The sequence below is a fragment of the Pteropus vampyrus genome, unplaced genomic scaffold, assembly GCF_000151845.1.
Source record: "Pteropus vampyrus isolate Shadow unplaced genomic scaffold, Pvam_2.0 Scaffold548, whole genome shotgun sequence".
Lineage (NCBI taxonomy): Eukaryota > Metazoa > Chordata > Mammalia > Chiroptera > Pteropodidae > Pteropus > Pteropus vampyrus.
The window spans coordinates 2,256,033-2,273,582 of record NW_011889329.1 but is presented as its reverse complement, the minus strand read 5'-3'; the positions used below and the strand labels follow the sequence as shown (position 1 = coordinate 2,273,582).

General features: G+C 33.8%; 1 protein-coding gene across 44 annotated transcripts in view; it reads right to left on the bottom strand.

Moving 5' to 3' along the window:
* MBNL3 (muscleblind like splicing regulator 3) overlaps window positions 1-17,550 on the bottom strand; it is a 110,184-nt gene that overhangs the window by 7,625 nt on the left and 85,009 nt on the right. For 41 of the 44 annotated variants that reach the window (XM_023525326.1, XM_023525306.1, XM_023525313.1 and 38 more), the window contains 6 exons: window positions 10,896-11,087; window positions 9,576-9,812; window positions 6,471-6,624; window positions 4,775-4,810; window positions 2,365-2,459; window positions 1,374-1,447 (listed from right to left, as the gene is read on the bottom strand). In XM_023525326.1, the coding sequence (XP_023381094.1) occupies window positions 1,391-1,447; window positions 2,365-2,459; window positions 4,775-4,810; window positions 6,471-6,624; window positions 9,576-9,812; window positions 10,896-11,087 (771 nt within the window). In that variant the 3' untranslated portion in view covers window positions 1,374-1,390. The remainder of the gene's footprint in view (window positions 1-1,373; window positions 1,448-2,364; window positions 2,460-4,774; window positions 4,811-6,470; window positions 6,625-9,575; window positions 9,813-10,895; window positions 11,088-17,550) is intronic. The other 3 variants (XM_023525327.1, XM_023525328.1, XM_023525330.1) reach the window with 1 other exon arrangement.

The window sequence follows — 17,550 nt, the reverse complement described above, 5'->3', positions numbered from 1 at the left end:
GTGTTGGAGCCATGCCGAAATAACCTAACTGTGAAATCTAGGTACTATATAGTATTTTACAAAATTACATTTTTTGAACTTGAGAGAAATTTTTAACATCTGTTACATGTTGAAGTGATTATAATGTACAAAATACCTCTAAATTTTCTAATGGAACAAGCAAAAAGGAATTGCTATTCTTATTTTCTGCTGGAAAGTAGGAATTTGACAACTTTTGTTTACCTTGAGGTGAAGCAGCCCAAGAGAATCAGGCAACTGTTTGCAAAACAGTTGTCTCATGCTTGGTGCTATTCCCAAACTGCCACTATCCCTAATGATACTCTTGAAAACTACTACAATTCACAGTTACTTCAGTTATCCAATGTACTCAAAGGTTTCTTTTAAAAACATTTCTTATGATTGAAGGGACCAATTAATCTAAGATATGTCAGCTATAGGCTCTGTCCAGAACAGTTAGTATTCTGGGTCCATGCAGCCTTAGCAAGAAATAAATGCTAGCCGGGTTCTGGAAGACTAGCCTATCAAATGAATGAAACTCCTTCATTCAGATGAAACCCTCTGGTTGTGAGAATTTCAAATTTTCAATGACTAATGTATGCCGTTCAGAATTGGTACACTTGTTTAATAAGTTTCTATAATTAATTAATCGAAATATCTAGGAGTCTTAGTGGCTTCAAAAGTCACATGTTCTAAATGAATAATTGCCTGAATTAAATGTGTGCTATTACAAACTCTGGACCAGGCAAAGAGAAGATCAAAGGTGATGAGGAAAAAACCTAACAACAACAACAACAACAAACAACAACAAATTATATACACAAAAAGCCATGATTTGAATGAAAATAATGATTAAATTACTAAATTATGTCACTGAAAATTCAAAACAGCTGGAGCAATTCTGACAGACTTACATGAGAAGCAGTACAAAGTGGCAGACTGTAAAAACACTATTTTCTATAATGACATAGAACATATTGTTTACTATCTTTAAGATAACCATTGTAGCCAAATTGTGACAAAATTACTTTGCTTAACTTTAATTTAAAAAAGAAGCTAGAAAAATGTTAAGAATTAAAATTCAAAAGTGACCTCTGTCTTCGGCTAACAAATAATATCCCTTTAATAATAGGAAAACATTTCAGAATTTGTAAGTTCAATGGAAAAATGCAATACTGCTGTCATTTTTATATAAAAAATATATACTTGCTCTCTACATTTCAATTTGGAAATTTTAGAATGCTTAAATCAAGCTCTAAGTTATAAGCAATGTCTATTAATGAAAATATTTACCAAAGATTTAGCAAATGCAAAATTGTTTAAATAAAAGATATAACCTATAAATATTATTTACATTAATGCATAAAGAAACTTACTGTTCTACTGGTAACTTCTACATCTGTGAAACAAACATGCTGCTATTCAGTTCATCTATTGATAATGGGGATATCTATAGTAGTAAAAAAATTTTAGATTAAAATAATTTCTTTAGAGAATTCCATTTATTTTGTTTACTGTTTGGACGTGGTGATCAATATCATAATCAATTTCACAGGAAAATTTAGACATATTTACCATATCCACTAATAGTTAATTTTGCAAAGCACAGACTAGAATGTGATTTGTTCCCCAATTAATCAATGCTTTGTGTGCTATATGGTTATCATAATTGTCATTGAAACAGCAGTGGAATTTGTAATCGTTAAGCATGGTTACCACTTTCACAAGGTGAAATAGCCATAGCATTACACAATAATTATTGTATGAATCTCCTTACATTTCAAGCCTCCCCCCAAATTTATAATATGCCTTGTGACTCTGCCTGTAAATACCTAAAGCAAATGAAGATTAAAATAACACAAGCACATCTAATGTTGGTATGAGAAGGAATTTCTGATGCAATTACTGGGTAATGTTAGGGATAGCTGTGCCTTGGAAAGAAATGTGTTTATTTGCTTTCTTTCCAATAGATCTGAAGGTAAAGGTGATGATTGTATTAAGTGAAAATTTAAATGCAATAACCAAAAATGGTAGTAAAATAAAATAAAGTCATCTTTAGACCAAATTGGAAGCATTTAAGAAATATTTAGTATATACATTTAAGGATTTAGTTGCAACAATTGTATATATAGCATATGGAGAGAGACATCTTATGACTGATTAAAAATGAGAAAACTGCCAATTGATCTCAAGATAAGGAGCAAAGTAGATACAGCCCTCTAGAATTAACAAAAATAAGAATTCTAAATGTAACAACTGCTTAAGAAACATATAAGAATATGGACCAATGTCTCTCACCAATCCAAAAAGCATATCCTGTATCTTACCAATATACTGCAATTATTTTCATGAAATAAATGGCCAAACCTGATTGCTTGTAGCTGTTGCAGCGAAGGGAACGCTGGTGGCGGGTGTTGTTGCTGCAGACACAGTGGTAGGTGGAGCGCCGTGCATCATGGGCACTTTCAGTGGGAAACCATGGAAGCAACACATGGGAGGGTGAAGCATATATGCAACCATGAAATAAACAATGGAATGGGGTGTGGTAGGTATCACAGCAATAAGCCATGCGATGTCATCATGATGGATACACCAGAGTGCAACATGCAATCACAGTCAGTGCAAAGCAACACAGCATGGAATGGAGGAAAATTTTGAAAGAGAAAAGGAAAACATTAAGGAAAACAGAATTATCCTCAACTTTTAGTTTTTGCATATAATAACTTAAGAGGCCAAATTTTCAGAAGGAGTTACAATGGGTACATATGATAAAATCTGATTTTATCTAAGCTATCTGTATGAATAACTAGTTAAGAGGACTAGTTGCACATTCAAAATGGGAGTAGGGGTTTGGGTTCGCTAACAAATAGCCATGAATGCTGCCATTAGATTTGCAGGTTCAAAGGGTCAGTTCTATGTATACTTACTTGATCTGTATGCCAAAAAAAATGGTAGTTCAATTGGTAGGTATATGGTAGGGGAGCAGATATGAAGAATACAATGACTTACATATGCAAGTTTTTAAGTACACCTCTGGCAAACTCCTAGTAATTTGGGCTATTGATCAGACAAACACATGGGATATTTCGTAGTAAAAATCTGACAAAACCTTGTCCTCACCGTGAATATTACAGCTACAATGGCCCGCACCTGTGACACCTCTTTCAGTATGTTTTCTCTTTGCCTTTTCAAGTTTCTACTTCATTTTAAAAGCTTTTAGATGCTTTTCTCATTTCTAGTTCATTTTGGAAAGCAAACCAAGGAATTAATGTGTGAGTGGCAAGCATGCATGTATAATAATTTACATCTACATTGATTGAATTCAAATTTTTCTAAAAGTCTACAGAGAAAGTGAATGGACTGGAGAGAGGAAACTCAACACATTGCAAGTGTCATAGAAACTGCAATTGTACCCCAAATGGTGATTAACAGAAATTCCGTAGTTATTCCTTATGCCTATCTGTAGTTATCCATTACTTATAGACATCTCGTATTATACACATGCCAATTTAAAAAAAAACATTCTTATTTTCCCTTTGGGAAAGCAGCAACTATACAGGAAATAGTACTACTGAAGCATGCAGTTTACATTCCTACACAGAGCTCTTTGGTGAAAGAACAGGGAAGCAGAGTCACAAAATGTGAAGACAGAGACATATTTCACAGACTTGCAGAAGTTTGTTCTTTTAATCATATGCATATAGTGCTCCTGTTAATATCATTGGAAATGTTTTTCATTATTACAGAAGACAGGCAATCCTTCAATAACAGAGGCTTCACTTCAGTTGCCAGGGTTCACACCCTGCTGAGTCAGTGAGTGCTACTACTATGTGATTGTTGTTTTGACTTTTTGTTTTATTTAAGTAAGCTTTTTAGTCCTTTTTTGGGCTCTGCATCTACTCTGGTCGACCAATAGGATAAAGGTCAAGCTATTGCAAACTCTCAAAAAGGATTAAAGGAACTGAATTGATATGAGATAGTGGAGTGGAGCAAGGTGAGATAATTCCTCCCTGTTTCAAACAAAGCTGTTTTCTCCTGATCTGTTGTTCCTCATGCCCATGGCGACTATTAGAGCAGTGAGCTTCTCAGGAATTCTTGAGAATGAAACAAGTCACTTTTTTGTCTTCTTCTATATTACTGATATTAAAAATGGTTTCAAGATGGCTAACATATTTTATTGGTGGCTAATTAAAGGACCGTGTGTAACTGGTTAAAAATCACATACCCCCAAAGAGTCATTTTGAAACGATTCTGTTGTGCCTGGTTTCTGTGCAGATGGTGCTTCATGCTATAGAATTCATCACAGAACACTACAGAATGTTCTAGCTTTGCCTAACTCGTCCTTTCTAAACATTTGAGTATTGAATAATTTAGATTTTATGGATAACTTTTTTTGGAGGAATGTTTTTGTACTTTACAACAAAATTATATATTTGAAATATTTTATAATTTCTTAGTAACAGATGTAAAGCTTAGAACAAAACTGCCCATCCCGGCTAGATTAAAAAAAAATGTTTTAAAATATGTCAGCTGTTATATTTAGGGTCAAACTAGAGAAATGTCAGGGTCAGTATTTGGCCATAGTGACAACCAATTAGGACTTAAGAGTACAGGACTATTGTGATTCCACAAAGACATAAAAACAGCACCATATTAAACCTTAAATACTCAGAAATGTCCAGCCACATCATTCAGTCACTCATCTCTATCACAATCACAACAGAAAAATACTTTTATTCGGATTAGAAAAAGTTGAGAATTTTTGTACAAAACCTACCAATACTTGAAGGAGGTGCCATGCACAGTAATTGCCCTGTACACCATGCAGAAATGCGTGAAAAGTAAAGAAAAGAGATATTTCATTATTAAAGCTTTACTGCTAGAAATAATTTTTAACTAGAAAAATATTCTTTGCAATACTAATTAATTAGCACATGCAAGTCCAGTAATCTTCCATGCTTATAATTACAACCTAATTTTAAGATCACAAACCCAGGTAATCAAAGTAATTCTTAGATTCTTAGGCATAAAATGAATATTAATTTTTTCTTTAAAGGAATTACCTCACTTAAATTACATCCTTTATTTATTTTGGACAAATGCATCCTTAGCAATTTTTATCACGAAAGGGAGAATTTATTACACATATTATTTTCAAACTATGCACCAGGGTCTGGTACCTGATGTCCATAGCTCTATTTAGAGCATTAATTTATCATCATTTCCTCTTCTACCTTGCAACTGAGGACTTGACTATGAACATGTGGCAAATAGGTTTTTCATCAAGAAGGGACTTTCAGCCAGAGAGATTTTTATTTTGCTATTCTTAAAGAGGAAAGGATTCTTCTGATATTTTGTTTAGAAATCTAGATTCTAAATTAGCCAAATCCAGCAAAAGTCTAAAAATTGTAAAAATTGTGTTTTTTAAATGATATAATGAAATGCTATTGTGGTTAGTAACTAGACAAAATACTGTCTTTCTTGGGCTTCTTTCAAAATTTCTTAACTGATCAATTTATCAATTAACCAACAGTTTATTTAAAGTCCAATTATATAATACTATGCATATAGTATGTTTATATAATTAACAAGGCTTTCTAAATTAATTTCTAAAACATGTCATTTTCATTTAATAACAGTTTCTAAACTTTGTATTTTTAATTCTGGCAAAAAAAAAAAAAAACTACTGTACTCAGGGTAGTTAGTATTTTCAACTTATTCCTGAGACAATATGCTCATTCTTAAAGTACTGAATCACTTAGAAAAGTATTTTCCCTCATATATGATATTTATTTGAACAGAGTTCTGGCTTAAATTTTTTATTCAATTTTGTATAAAACTATTATACTATTAAATATAGTTGAATGTAGGAAGTAACAAAATATGCTGCAAAGTATCAGGAAAATTTGTCAGAAAACCTGCTATATTTTTTATATTAACTGGTTTAAGAATTGGAAGCTAAAACAGGTGTATATATATATATATATATATATATATATATATATATATATATACACACACATACACACACACATATGTACATATATTATATTATGCTATATTATAAATTTATGGGTAGTTTTATTATAAAGACTACATATTTTTGCAATGCTAAAGATATAATATATATACATTTTTGAGGAAAGACCAGTATCTTTGACAGTAATACCTAAGAGTCAAGGAATTAGTTTGAGACTGAACCAAGTGAATCAATGATAAGAAGCAAAAATTAACAAATGCTAAAAAGAAAAATATTGACAGTTTTTCCAAGTTTTATTTCAAACCATTAATTTTCAGGAATCGTAGGGGGAAAATTTATTATATATACTAGCAGATCAAACACAATTGCCTTGTTTTATTCCCAGTTAAAACACCTGTTGACAGTACTTGCATAAAAGCTCTTTGGGAGCTGGTGTGCACTGTATACATTCACAACATCACTACACTCACAGTACCCAGAGCCTTGTTCTCACCTGCAGGAATAAATGCCGGCTGCTGTGGGAGCTGCAGGTTAGCCAGAGCCTGTTGGCAATGGAAAACACTGGGATTGAAGACTGGGGTGGCCCCATTGGTCTTTTCAAATGCTGATCTCTTTGGTATCAGTTGAAGTGCACCAGGCTGTAGGGCCTGTGAGGGAGGGATGGATTAATAAGTAGTACCAAAGAAAATAAAGAATATACTCAAACCAAACAAGCAGCAGTTAAATGAAGTATTGTCTGGGAACCCTCTGCAAGGATATCCATCAAGCAATGTAACCAACTGCGGAGATGAAACAGTTCACTAAATGAGGACTTAGTCAAAAGCAGAAAATAAACATACAAGGAAAATAAAAACTTTTCAACTTCATTAATTTAGGCAAATTAAAAAAGACATTATTATTTGGGCAGAATGTGACAGGAAGCTGTTAAAAGCAAATAAGTATTTAAAATTAACATATAAGGATACTCATCTATTAATCTATTAAAATAAGATTTGCAGAGGCAACACCTATAGCAGGAAAGAGATTTCTTCCAGATAAAATTCTGAAATGTATCTAGAAGATAATGGTAGGTAGGTGATAAAACAGATATCAGTAGTTGAAGTCTGATACTTTAGCTCTATAAAACAAAACCCAATTTATATAAGGACTTCAGGTCCAAATCTTGTAACTATATATCTCCCAACTAACATGTAAAGAAAAAAGCAAATGAATTATTCCTCTCCCATCACCCATCTCACCCAGATACCACAGATAGTTAGCAAAATATATGGAATTCTCATTTACAGAAGCGTGTGATTTCAGTGTGTCATTTACTTTAAGGCCTTATAAGGTTTAATTCTAAAACATGTTAGCATTTAAAAATTCTCCTTTCATGTCTACAATTTTTTTTCAAAATCCCACTATGCTTATAATACCCAAACTTGTTCCTGGATCAGATTCATTGGAGAAGTTTGGCATCACATTTTTTTTTTCCTCAGCAAATTGCATATTACTAAAAACAAATGAACAAACAAACAAAAACAAAACATGTCCCAGCAACTATTAGGTACACTCTAAATTCTTAAGGAGACAGGAATATTTGTGCTGAGTAACTAGCTTTCCACGTGCTAAAAAGGGATATGCCACAACCTTCTTACTCCTGTGGATAAAGAAGGCCTAAAGGAATCTCTATTTTCTTTGGGAAACTAAATATCAATCCCTCAAATCTTTTTCTTTTAAATGCATACAAGCTGCTTTCAGTGATATTAACCTGAGCTATGCACATGAACATGAACAGTGTAAAAATACCTTTTACAAAGCATTTCTACTCTGATTCCTTAAAAACATAGAAAACTTAAAACTTCTTCATGGAAAACCTCCTTTTGTTTAATCTTACTTTAGACAAATTTCTATGGACCAATTTGACTTTACCACTAAGATGCTCTGATCAGTCACTCAGAAAAGGAATTTTATATTGACATTCACAAGTGTAAATTGAAGGCCTACCATATAATACTTAAATTTATATGTGGAAATTTGAGACTGACATATGCATTCTACCAAACACATCTAGATCATCAGAAATGGGCACATACATATGAAGTTCCCATGCCTGAGTGTAGGACAGTCACACAATAGCACAAGGAAGCCATTCTTTATAAATCCCACGCATATGAGAACCTTTATTTTTAGGGGGTCAACTGTATTCCTCTCCTTTATAATAGATCCACAATGTTTCTGAACTCTATTCCACCAACAGAAATAATCCAAATGTTGGAGGCTTAAATTCCTCATTGAATATTCTGGATACCTTCTTACTTTCATAGCTTATAATTCCCTCATTCAGAAGAATTACAGATAAAAAGCATGTGATGAAGTCTTTTTTAAACATTCATTAACAGATTATGTTGTCCAGATCAAGAGAGAAAATAAGTTCTACTTTAATGCTCAGATCTCTCATGAAACAATGAGTTCAGTTCTGAGAGAACAGAAGTATTAAGAAAGTGGAGCAAATCCAAAACTGGTGCTGTGTCCTTAGAGTCATAATCTACAAGAAAAGTTTGAAGTAATTTTGGGTACCTGGTTTAGAGAAAAGACATCAGAGTCACACTCATATGGAATAGGGATTGACTTATTTTGTGTAATAAAATAAGTGTAAGTTCCAGTTACAGCAAGGTACATTTCAATTCATTGTGAGGAAATGTTAACAAATAGGGGTATTTGAAAATAAATATCCTCTCTCATGAAAGATTAGATCTCTGTCAAGGGTTTTAGGATTGTGTAGGTGATTTTTTTCCACAGCCAGGAAATGTGAAGTTTCCTCAGGGTTTTGTCCCTTATTGGATTGTTATAACCTATTCAACAAGGGGAGTCCTCGGCCAAAAATTATAGAAATAGCAAGCAGCTTATCAAAATAATTGACAGCTGTGGCAAACTTAAGTAATCATAATTCCTGTTTCTCAATCTATCCCACTGTAGTGTCATATGAAAGTATTTTTCCTAGCTTCCACCTTTCTGTGTTAAGTAGAACTAACTTTTCCCCAAATCCGACTTGCTAGGACAACTCTTCTTACCAGGCCTCTTCTCCCAACCATGTAGAAATGTGCCCCCAGCTTTGGCTGGCTGCTACCCTGAAATCACTCCTCCAGAAAGGAAAGAGAACCCTAATCTTTGGGAAATTAGAGTCTATTAATCATCCCATCTTCCAAGTCCTCTGTTTTTGAAAGGCATTAAGTATATTGCTAGCGAAGTACCCATGAAGGTGGTTGATAGGCAGAGAGGCAACTTGCTGCCTTTTGGGGATGATAAGGGTAGTTAGGCTATAAAAATCACTCAAAGATCATTTACTGTTTAAATTAAATAATTTTCTCTTCTCTAAAAATTGGAGAAGCATAATAGGTTACACTCATCAGTAAAGCTTTTAAATAATTACTTTTAGAAAATTTTAGTGAATAAAGTAGAATAAAAAGGTTCTCTCTTTTCCAGTTTATAACCTTGGCTATTCATATTAAGTCACTCTTGACTATCCAAGATTATGGTTACAAGATTTTAAACATGTTGAGGAATATACTAATCATTTACTCCAAAATACAGTCCATAAGTCCTGGCCTGCTCTTACCATTGCTGTGGCAGCTGAGTGGTTCATTTGGTGATGAGAAGCCTTGAGTTTAGCTTGCAAGTGTGGAGGAGGATGAAAGTACTTGCATTTCTCCCGGGAGCATCGGCCTTTGATGTAATCCATGCAGATTGTCACAGTATTATCACTTGCCTCAATCATAGAAACATCAGTAGGGTGAGCATAGCGGCAATCATTCTCACCACGGGTACAATTTCCACGCTGAAATTCTCGGCAAACCTTAAAGAAAAGAAAAATCACATTGATGACTAGAAGGTGATTAACTTTTATTTATTTTGCCAGTGAATGTAAGAGCAATAGTTATGTTATTTTGTAATCTATTTAGGAAAAAAATCTAAAAAGCTGAAGGATAATGTAAAACCATATTCACTATGAGATGTAAACATAGACAAAATTTTTATTCTTAGAAAAAGAACTTTATTCTCCCCGAAGGAAAGTTGTTCTCCTTACATTGAAATAAAAGTGCTTAAAAGTGTTACTTGAGACCATTTTTTAATCCTGCACTTAATATATAGCCTAAAGTATAATTAGCTAAGTTTACAAGAGGGAGTTATTTCGTTATGGTCCAATATAAGTTTTTATTACATGGCATTGTGCTTTTCCACAGGCACGCTTGTGGACCATGACTGAATTACATGTACAATTATATCCCATTATTACATACTCCCAGGCATTTAAGAAGCTCCTGATGGAGCAGACTTTGTAAGAAATTGAATAGTTATTTATTTCAATTTATGAATAATGACAATAAAAAAATGTTTGAATGACTTCCATACGTCAGAAAGCTGTTTGCATTTTTTCTTAAGATTTCCTTTTCTTAGGCATCAAGAGATATTTAATATCTAGTACATCATTCTTAAAATGGAGAACATGGGTTAGACCCTCTGAGACTCATTTATATTCTCCATTCATAGATATATTAGTCTACTTTTTTTCAGTTTGATTATTCTAGCAAATGGAGACTCGTCAACAAATATAGTAATTACAGTCTATGAAGCTGGAGCCTGGGTAAAAGGATCATTCCCACCAAACTTCCTGTGTCATGGCAAAGGAGATGCACAGTCTGTGGCTGGATACACTAAGACATTGTTTGACATACAGTACAAATGAATCAATGTACTTCACAATAGGGTATAGTTGCAGTAGTAAAATGTTTTAATGTTTTTCTGAAATTATACTCCATAAGCTAAAAACCCAGGTGCATTTATTCAAAGCATTCAAAACACTGAACTCTGAGAATGTTGCTTTATGCATACGGTTAATATCTACCCTATAGATGTTTATACATTTCTACGCAAATACCTCCAGCTTATCCGAGCGCATCAGTTTTGGACCAGCAGCTCCTGGCAAGGCGAGAGGTGGGTTTCCAGAAATCAGAACAGGCGCATTTGGTAAAAGTTCGGCAGGAACCAGGCCCATTCCAGGATGAGGTAAGTAAGGGTTGAAAGCCATGGCAGGATTAGCTGCAAGTGATGGAGTCATGGGAAAAGACGTCTGTATGTTTAAAAGAGAAAAGTATTAGAGGTAAATAGGTTATTCCTATTATTACACAAGGAGGCATTCTTTCAGAAAGCCTAAGCCATATCAAAATTTGCCATTGTTTCTTCTGATTATTTTTAGTCTCATACTAATTCCCATATAGGAGTTGCTTTTAAACCAACACATGTCTTTGAGTAACAAATTAGTAAACTGACAAAACAAGCCACTTGATTTTAACAGTCATGAATTAGCCAAATTAAATCTCATTGATGGATTCTATTCCAAATGTGTTTTCTCTAGTACTTCCATTTTTATCTAAAAACCATGTCACCAGTGATAGCACACATATAGGCAATCTGCCTTGTCTTCATCCATAAGCATGTTCTTGGCAAGCAGATTTCAGGTTCTCCTGAAAGCTCCCTTTGTTCCACCTTCCTCTTTCCTCTTCCCCATCAGTACTTAGCTCGAAGGCTGCCTATCCTACCATAGTTCACATCTGCTCTATCAAACACTTGCTTCTCTTCTTGGTCCACTATCAATTATGAAAGACAGCAATGAGTGAGGAAAAAGGGGTTGATTTTTAAAAAGTGAGAGCTTTAACAACTTCATGCCATATACCTAAAATGAGATTGGCATGGTCATAAAAAAAAAAATAGAGACCTTATTTCACAAACTAATTTGACTTGCCTAACCTTGTCTTTTATCTAGGGGTCCAAATGATATCCACAGTTCAAAAGGAGATCCAAAAAATACTACACGGATCCCTGTTAGGCAGGAAGAAATAAGATAACAGGATTATAAAGTACATAATATGGAGTATAACTTGTAAAGAAAATCTTTAGAAAAGCAAAGGGGATCTTACTGGTTTTTCTATTTTTAAAAAGTCCTGATCTCAAAGAATTTGATATGTGAATTGCCTTTCTTATCTGTAGCCACATAAATTTATCACTTTATTTCGCTATTTGTTTGTTCCACATGTGAGAGTCTTTACTTCTCCATGTTGTTATAATTTCCTTGATAGTTCTCTTGTCTCCCCTGTAGTACCCAATACTTAGTGAATGACTGCTAGACTGACATAATCAATGCTGAAGTTTAAAACTAAATTTAAGCATTTTAATGAATTAATAACAAATCATGTTTAAGTGTAGTACATTCCTAATAGACTCTATAAGGTAGTTAGTACAATGTGCAACCAATGGAGCTTCACTCTGTATTACTAATAGCATGTGTTCTTTGTTGCTTTTTAAAATTTCATTCAATGAAAAGATAATGAATCCGTTATATTGACAAGCTGTACCCACACCTTCTGCTAAATCACATTAGTAGGAATAGCTCTAAATTCAGGTAGAATAGGAAGCTATGGAGTATGGAGTTAGGAGCAATATATATTCAACTACAACATCCCCTACTCTGACTTGAAATTTTCACTAGCACATCATTTTCCATGAAGCCCCTATTATAAACCATGTTTAACTTGGAAGGAAGGGTTTCCCCATTAGCTCTCTACCTTAGATGAGTTTATCAAATTAGCTAATTGTAATTAGGAAGAACAGAAAGAACTTGCCCTCCTCCCTCCCTCCCCCCCCCAAAAAAAAAAACTGGCAAGATTCACTAGAGTGAGTGAGAAGTCATGGTAGCTAAGAGCTTTAAGAGGAAAGAGGTAACACCAGGTGCCAGGAAAGATGATGGAGCAGTAAGTCAGGGAGGCACTTTAAGTTCTGAGGACAGTCAGCCAAAGGCTGACGCAGCATAATTAGGTACTATGATGTAAGAGGCTATAGGGACATATCATACATTTCATTGAATGAGATATGAAGCCCCAGGAATTAGTCGATGTGATATTATCTTATATAGTGAGATGGAAATCTCTTGGAAACAGCCACCCAGGCATGGTTCCACAAAAAGATAGACCTTATCAATTTGATGATTTATGGTGTCTCAAAAATAGAAAGAACTTCTAATCGTAAAATCTTTATATTTGAACCACACGATAGTACTCTTTGTTGCACTTTTTTCTCTCTTTCATAGTAAAGTTCTCATTAAAGTCGCCATCATGTTCTCCTGGATACTTTTTGCTTTTTCTTTTACAGAATTGGGAAAGACCATCATTACACTAAAAAAACAAAAACAAACAAACAAAAACTGATGAATTAAAAGAAAAACCTGCAGGTCAGTGGATTTTCCAGATTAAAAAACATCATTAATGACTAATAAATTCTGATCAATGAATAATAGTTATGCCTAATATACATGTAAGCAATGCTTCCTATTTACAGTAGCTCTGAACTTTTGTAATTTTTCCTTCCTTTTTTGGGGGGGCAGGATTTTCTTGGTTAACTTCTGCTTTCTTTGGAATATATTTTAACCTTCTTAAATTTGTTATACATTCCATATGAAATATGAAAACAAGCAGTGGGGCATAGGCAGGAACTCCTGAGCTTCTTATTTATTTTCAAATGGACATATCTGTTTTCTCACTACCACCTCTGCCCCAGGGTAACTACTCCATTTCATGAATTTGAACGTTCAAGGGCTTAGCTTTAGCTAATAGCCACCTGTTAAGTTAAGCAGCCCACAGGCTCACACATTCAGCATTAATAAGCAACTTTATTCTCGCGTATACCTATATTGCAGCCCTAGATGTCAGTTGAGCTAACATGAACCACTCTGTGGGGTAATCTTTGTTTTAAAGAAGAAGGTTCCGAACAGATTGAATCTGATTTCTATTTATAGCCCAAAATGGTCTGGACACTTAAATATGTTTCAGATATTCACTCGAACCTAAATTACTAAATATTTGAAAATATAAGAAGGCTTTTCCTCCTAGAACTAGAGGTGTAGATTATCAACTTTCTCTGAGTTTTATAAAACCAATAAGAATGGTGGCGACAACTAATTTTATGAATAAAAAGATCACCTAGACAATTATTTACCTTCAATGTCTCTAACAAGATTAGCTCCCATGGGTTCCCAGTGACTTGCACAGTACTTAGAAACTATTAGGGTTTTAAGAAATGCCTCCTAAAAAATCAATGAATTGTCTCTAGAACAATGGCTCCTAATCTTTTTTTTAGTCCTGGATTTCTCTGAGAGTCAGATCAAAGCTATGGATCTTGTCCGCAGAAAAATTCATGTGTGCACAAAATGCTGCATGCAATCTCAGGAAGTTCAAGGACCTCAACAAAATTAAAATGAGTATGATAGTGGGTTCATGGACTACTTACTGTGTAAGAGCTTGTGTTCTAGGCTAAGGATTGGCAAACTACAACCCCTGAACCATATCTGGCCCACCTTAGTTTAGCATGGCCAGAATGGGAAGAATGGTTTGTACATTTTTAAATGGTTGAGAAAAGTACAGATGAATAATATTTCATAACACATGAAAATCATATGAAATTTATATTTCAGTGTCCATAAACAAATCCTATTGTGCTCATTATTAGATCTGTATAATAAAAAGTCGTGAATGTTTGTTTTCTCTCTTGTTATAGAAGTACTTACATAATATCCTCAACTTTGCCTCTTGTCTCACAAAGCCAAAAATATTTACTATTTAGTCATTTACAGAAAAGTTTGCTGACCCTCATTCTAGAGGATTCCAAAAATAAAGCACGCCATCAATTTCTGAAGTAAAGTGCTAATTATATATAAATTTATTGATGTGAATTCAATGCTTGTGGCAAGATTCCACAAGTTGAGAAAGTCTGGCTTTAGAAACCAATATTAAATTATTCACTAAAATGTTATTTTAAATAATCACTAAAATTAGGATTCTTAACTACTTGTTAACAGAATGCAGAGATAGACAGAATCTTGTGAAGGTAAAATTTAAGAAGCCACCACATACTAGTCTTAAAGGATTCTGCAACATCTTCAAATAATAATAAAATTCGATGAAAAACTATGCCTTAAATAAATATGTCTAGTTTACCCATACATTTTAGGAACATAGACTTATTACATAAAATGGATTATTCCTCATGCTAGTATAAAGAAATAAAAATTATATGTTATGCTAAATCAATCTGTGTATCTACCCAGAAGTCTAGATCTATTTGTAGTTACTTCAGTAATATCCAAGGTCAGTTACATACTTTAAGTCACTTTGGCTAATCCTGCCTGGCCTGCAGTCAATACAATAATTGAGGCTTTCCCTGTCTGCTCTCCTGTCTCGAGGTGGATGACTAAATGTTTTGTTTTATAGGATGGCAAACATTTGGTAACAATTTCTTGACTCAATTTTAACATCAAAAAGTAGCACTCTTAGCTTCTACTAGCACTTATAATACTTTAATATTATTGGTCATTTATAAGTATTTATACAATATAAAAGGAAGCTCCTTTCACCATCACTATTTGTATTTCTATCCTTAGATAATTCCAAAACACATTGAAATGTATAATTTTATATAATCAGAAATATATAATCAGACTTTAGTAAGTGTTCACACGAAACATAAATGAATAATCTAGATTTTAAAAGTTTTGCTTGGTCATCTCCACACTCTTTAGTGATTTTCTATGGGGACAAAAGTGGCCAAAAGGCACAGTGGGAGGCCTACATAACCTCCAGACTAGTTAATTGGTCCCTCAGTAATTAAGAGTTAACTTTATAAACAGACACAAGTAGGTAGTGGTATTTATATACTAATCATACTTGTTAATGAATAAGTCATTGTGGCTCCAGAGAGAGCTAAGAAAAAAAAAGTTCAAAGGTCAAAAGTGGATAGTTGTTTTGACGTACCTTATTTTTCTGACCTTATTAATCACAAAAGTCTCCAAGTAAGAGGAAGCATTGAAGGTAGGCATGCAGATGAAGGCTCAATTGATTATTGTTGATATAAAAGGTGTATAGTATGCAAGAAAGGACAAATCATGGTTTGGATCTGACTGTATTTGGCAGAGGAAAAGCTAAAAAGTAGGCCAGGAGTTATAACAGCACCTACACACAAATCAGCATAACATTAGATGATTACTAGAGGTAAGGATCTGGAAAGAGGGCAAATGACTTCTTCTTTAGATGGACAAGGCAATTTTGACCTCATTCCCAAGAAGTGAACAAGAACTGACCTAAAAATTATTTGTTGGTGAACTACCATGTAATAATAATGATAATTCAATTAACTTTTAGCATTCCAATAGGAAAGGAAAAGTATTTAAAAAATCAAGCGGTTACTCAATTAAAACAAAAGATATAAAACAAAATATAGATTGTTTAAGGAGGGAATGGCAAGAGCTGAGAAAAGCAGAGAATCCACAAGAAATCTGGAGATTATAAACATCTCAGTGCAAGCCCAGGGTAAATGGATGCTAAGGGTTAAAATGATCAGGAATTCAATAAGCAACCACCACAACTACCAAAATAACGATACAAATCAAAACAAAACCTTGCATGGTTAATAGAAAGATAACTCTACAGACAGAGAAAGGAGGCAAAATCCAAAGCTATAAAAATACAGAGGGTCAGGTACACAAATCAGAAATTAAGGGGATCACGCAAATGTTAATTCACCCTCACACTATTGTTATATTTTCCTACAGGGGAGAAACTGTTTCTAGATCATCTTTTTGTCCACTTTTTACTCTTAAATGTCTGGCGTGGAGTAGATGCTCAATATTTACTAAATTGAGTGAAAGGGATTCCTAAATCATTAATTACTTTTAGGATTACCAATTAGAAAAATCCATTCAAATATCACAGTACAAAAGAAACACTCAGGGATAAAAAGTAGTGGATAAATCTATCAATTTTGCTGTCTACCAAGGGAGACTTTAAACAGAAGGCCACTCACAAATTGTCTTTTGATATAGATGTGAAATGCTAGATCAAACAGTATGAGAAGCACAGGGTATTTTACACACTTATATACATGCATGCGCATGTACATGGATGCACACATACACACATATGTATGTATGCATTTTTTAATTAGAGTGGCTAAATCATCGGTAATATATGGAATTCAATGAAGAGTTCTGAAAAAAATGGTTTAGTGATATTATAAACCAAAATGTGCAACTTCTTATTACAAAATGTGTGGTTCCAGGTTACTAGTGAATTGTTAATATGACTGGTATCCACAGAATGGTTTAAAAGAAGACATTACATAAAGAAGTGTTTGAAATATTTAGCAGATCTATAAAGAATATTAAGGTAAATTAGGATTGTTGGGTGGAACAGTTTAAGATTATTATCAGGTGCATGGGACAACCACAGGATTATATACTAGGCCTCCTAATGGAGATCAGAACAAGGGGATGGTTTTGATTTAAAAAAAAAAACTCATCCTTTATAGGTGAGATTGTCAAGCATTGGTTTTGTTTATTGTTGCTGTTGTTATTTTGTTTATTTTCCATCAGGGAAAAAGCTTATCACAGAGCCCTTCGAACTTCCTGCCTTCATCTCACTTGTGATCAACAGCAAGCAATTATGAGATAACTGACTGTAGCTTAGACTGTGACCAAGAATAGGGAAGCT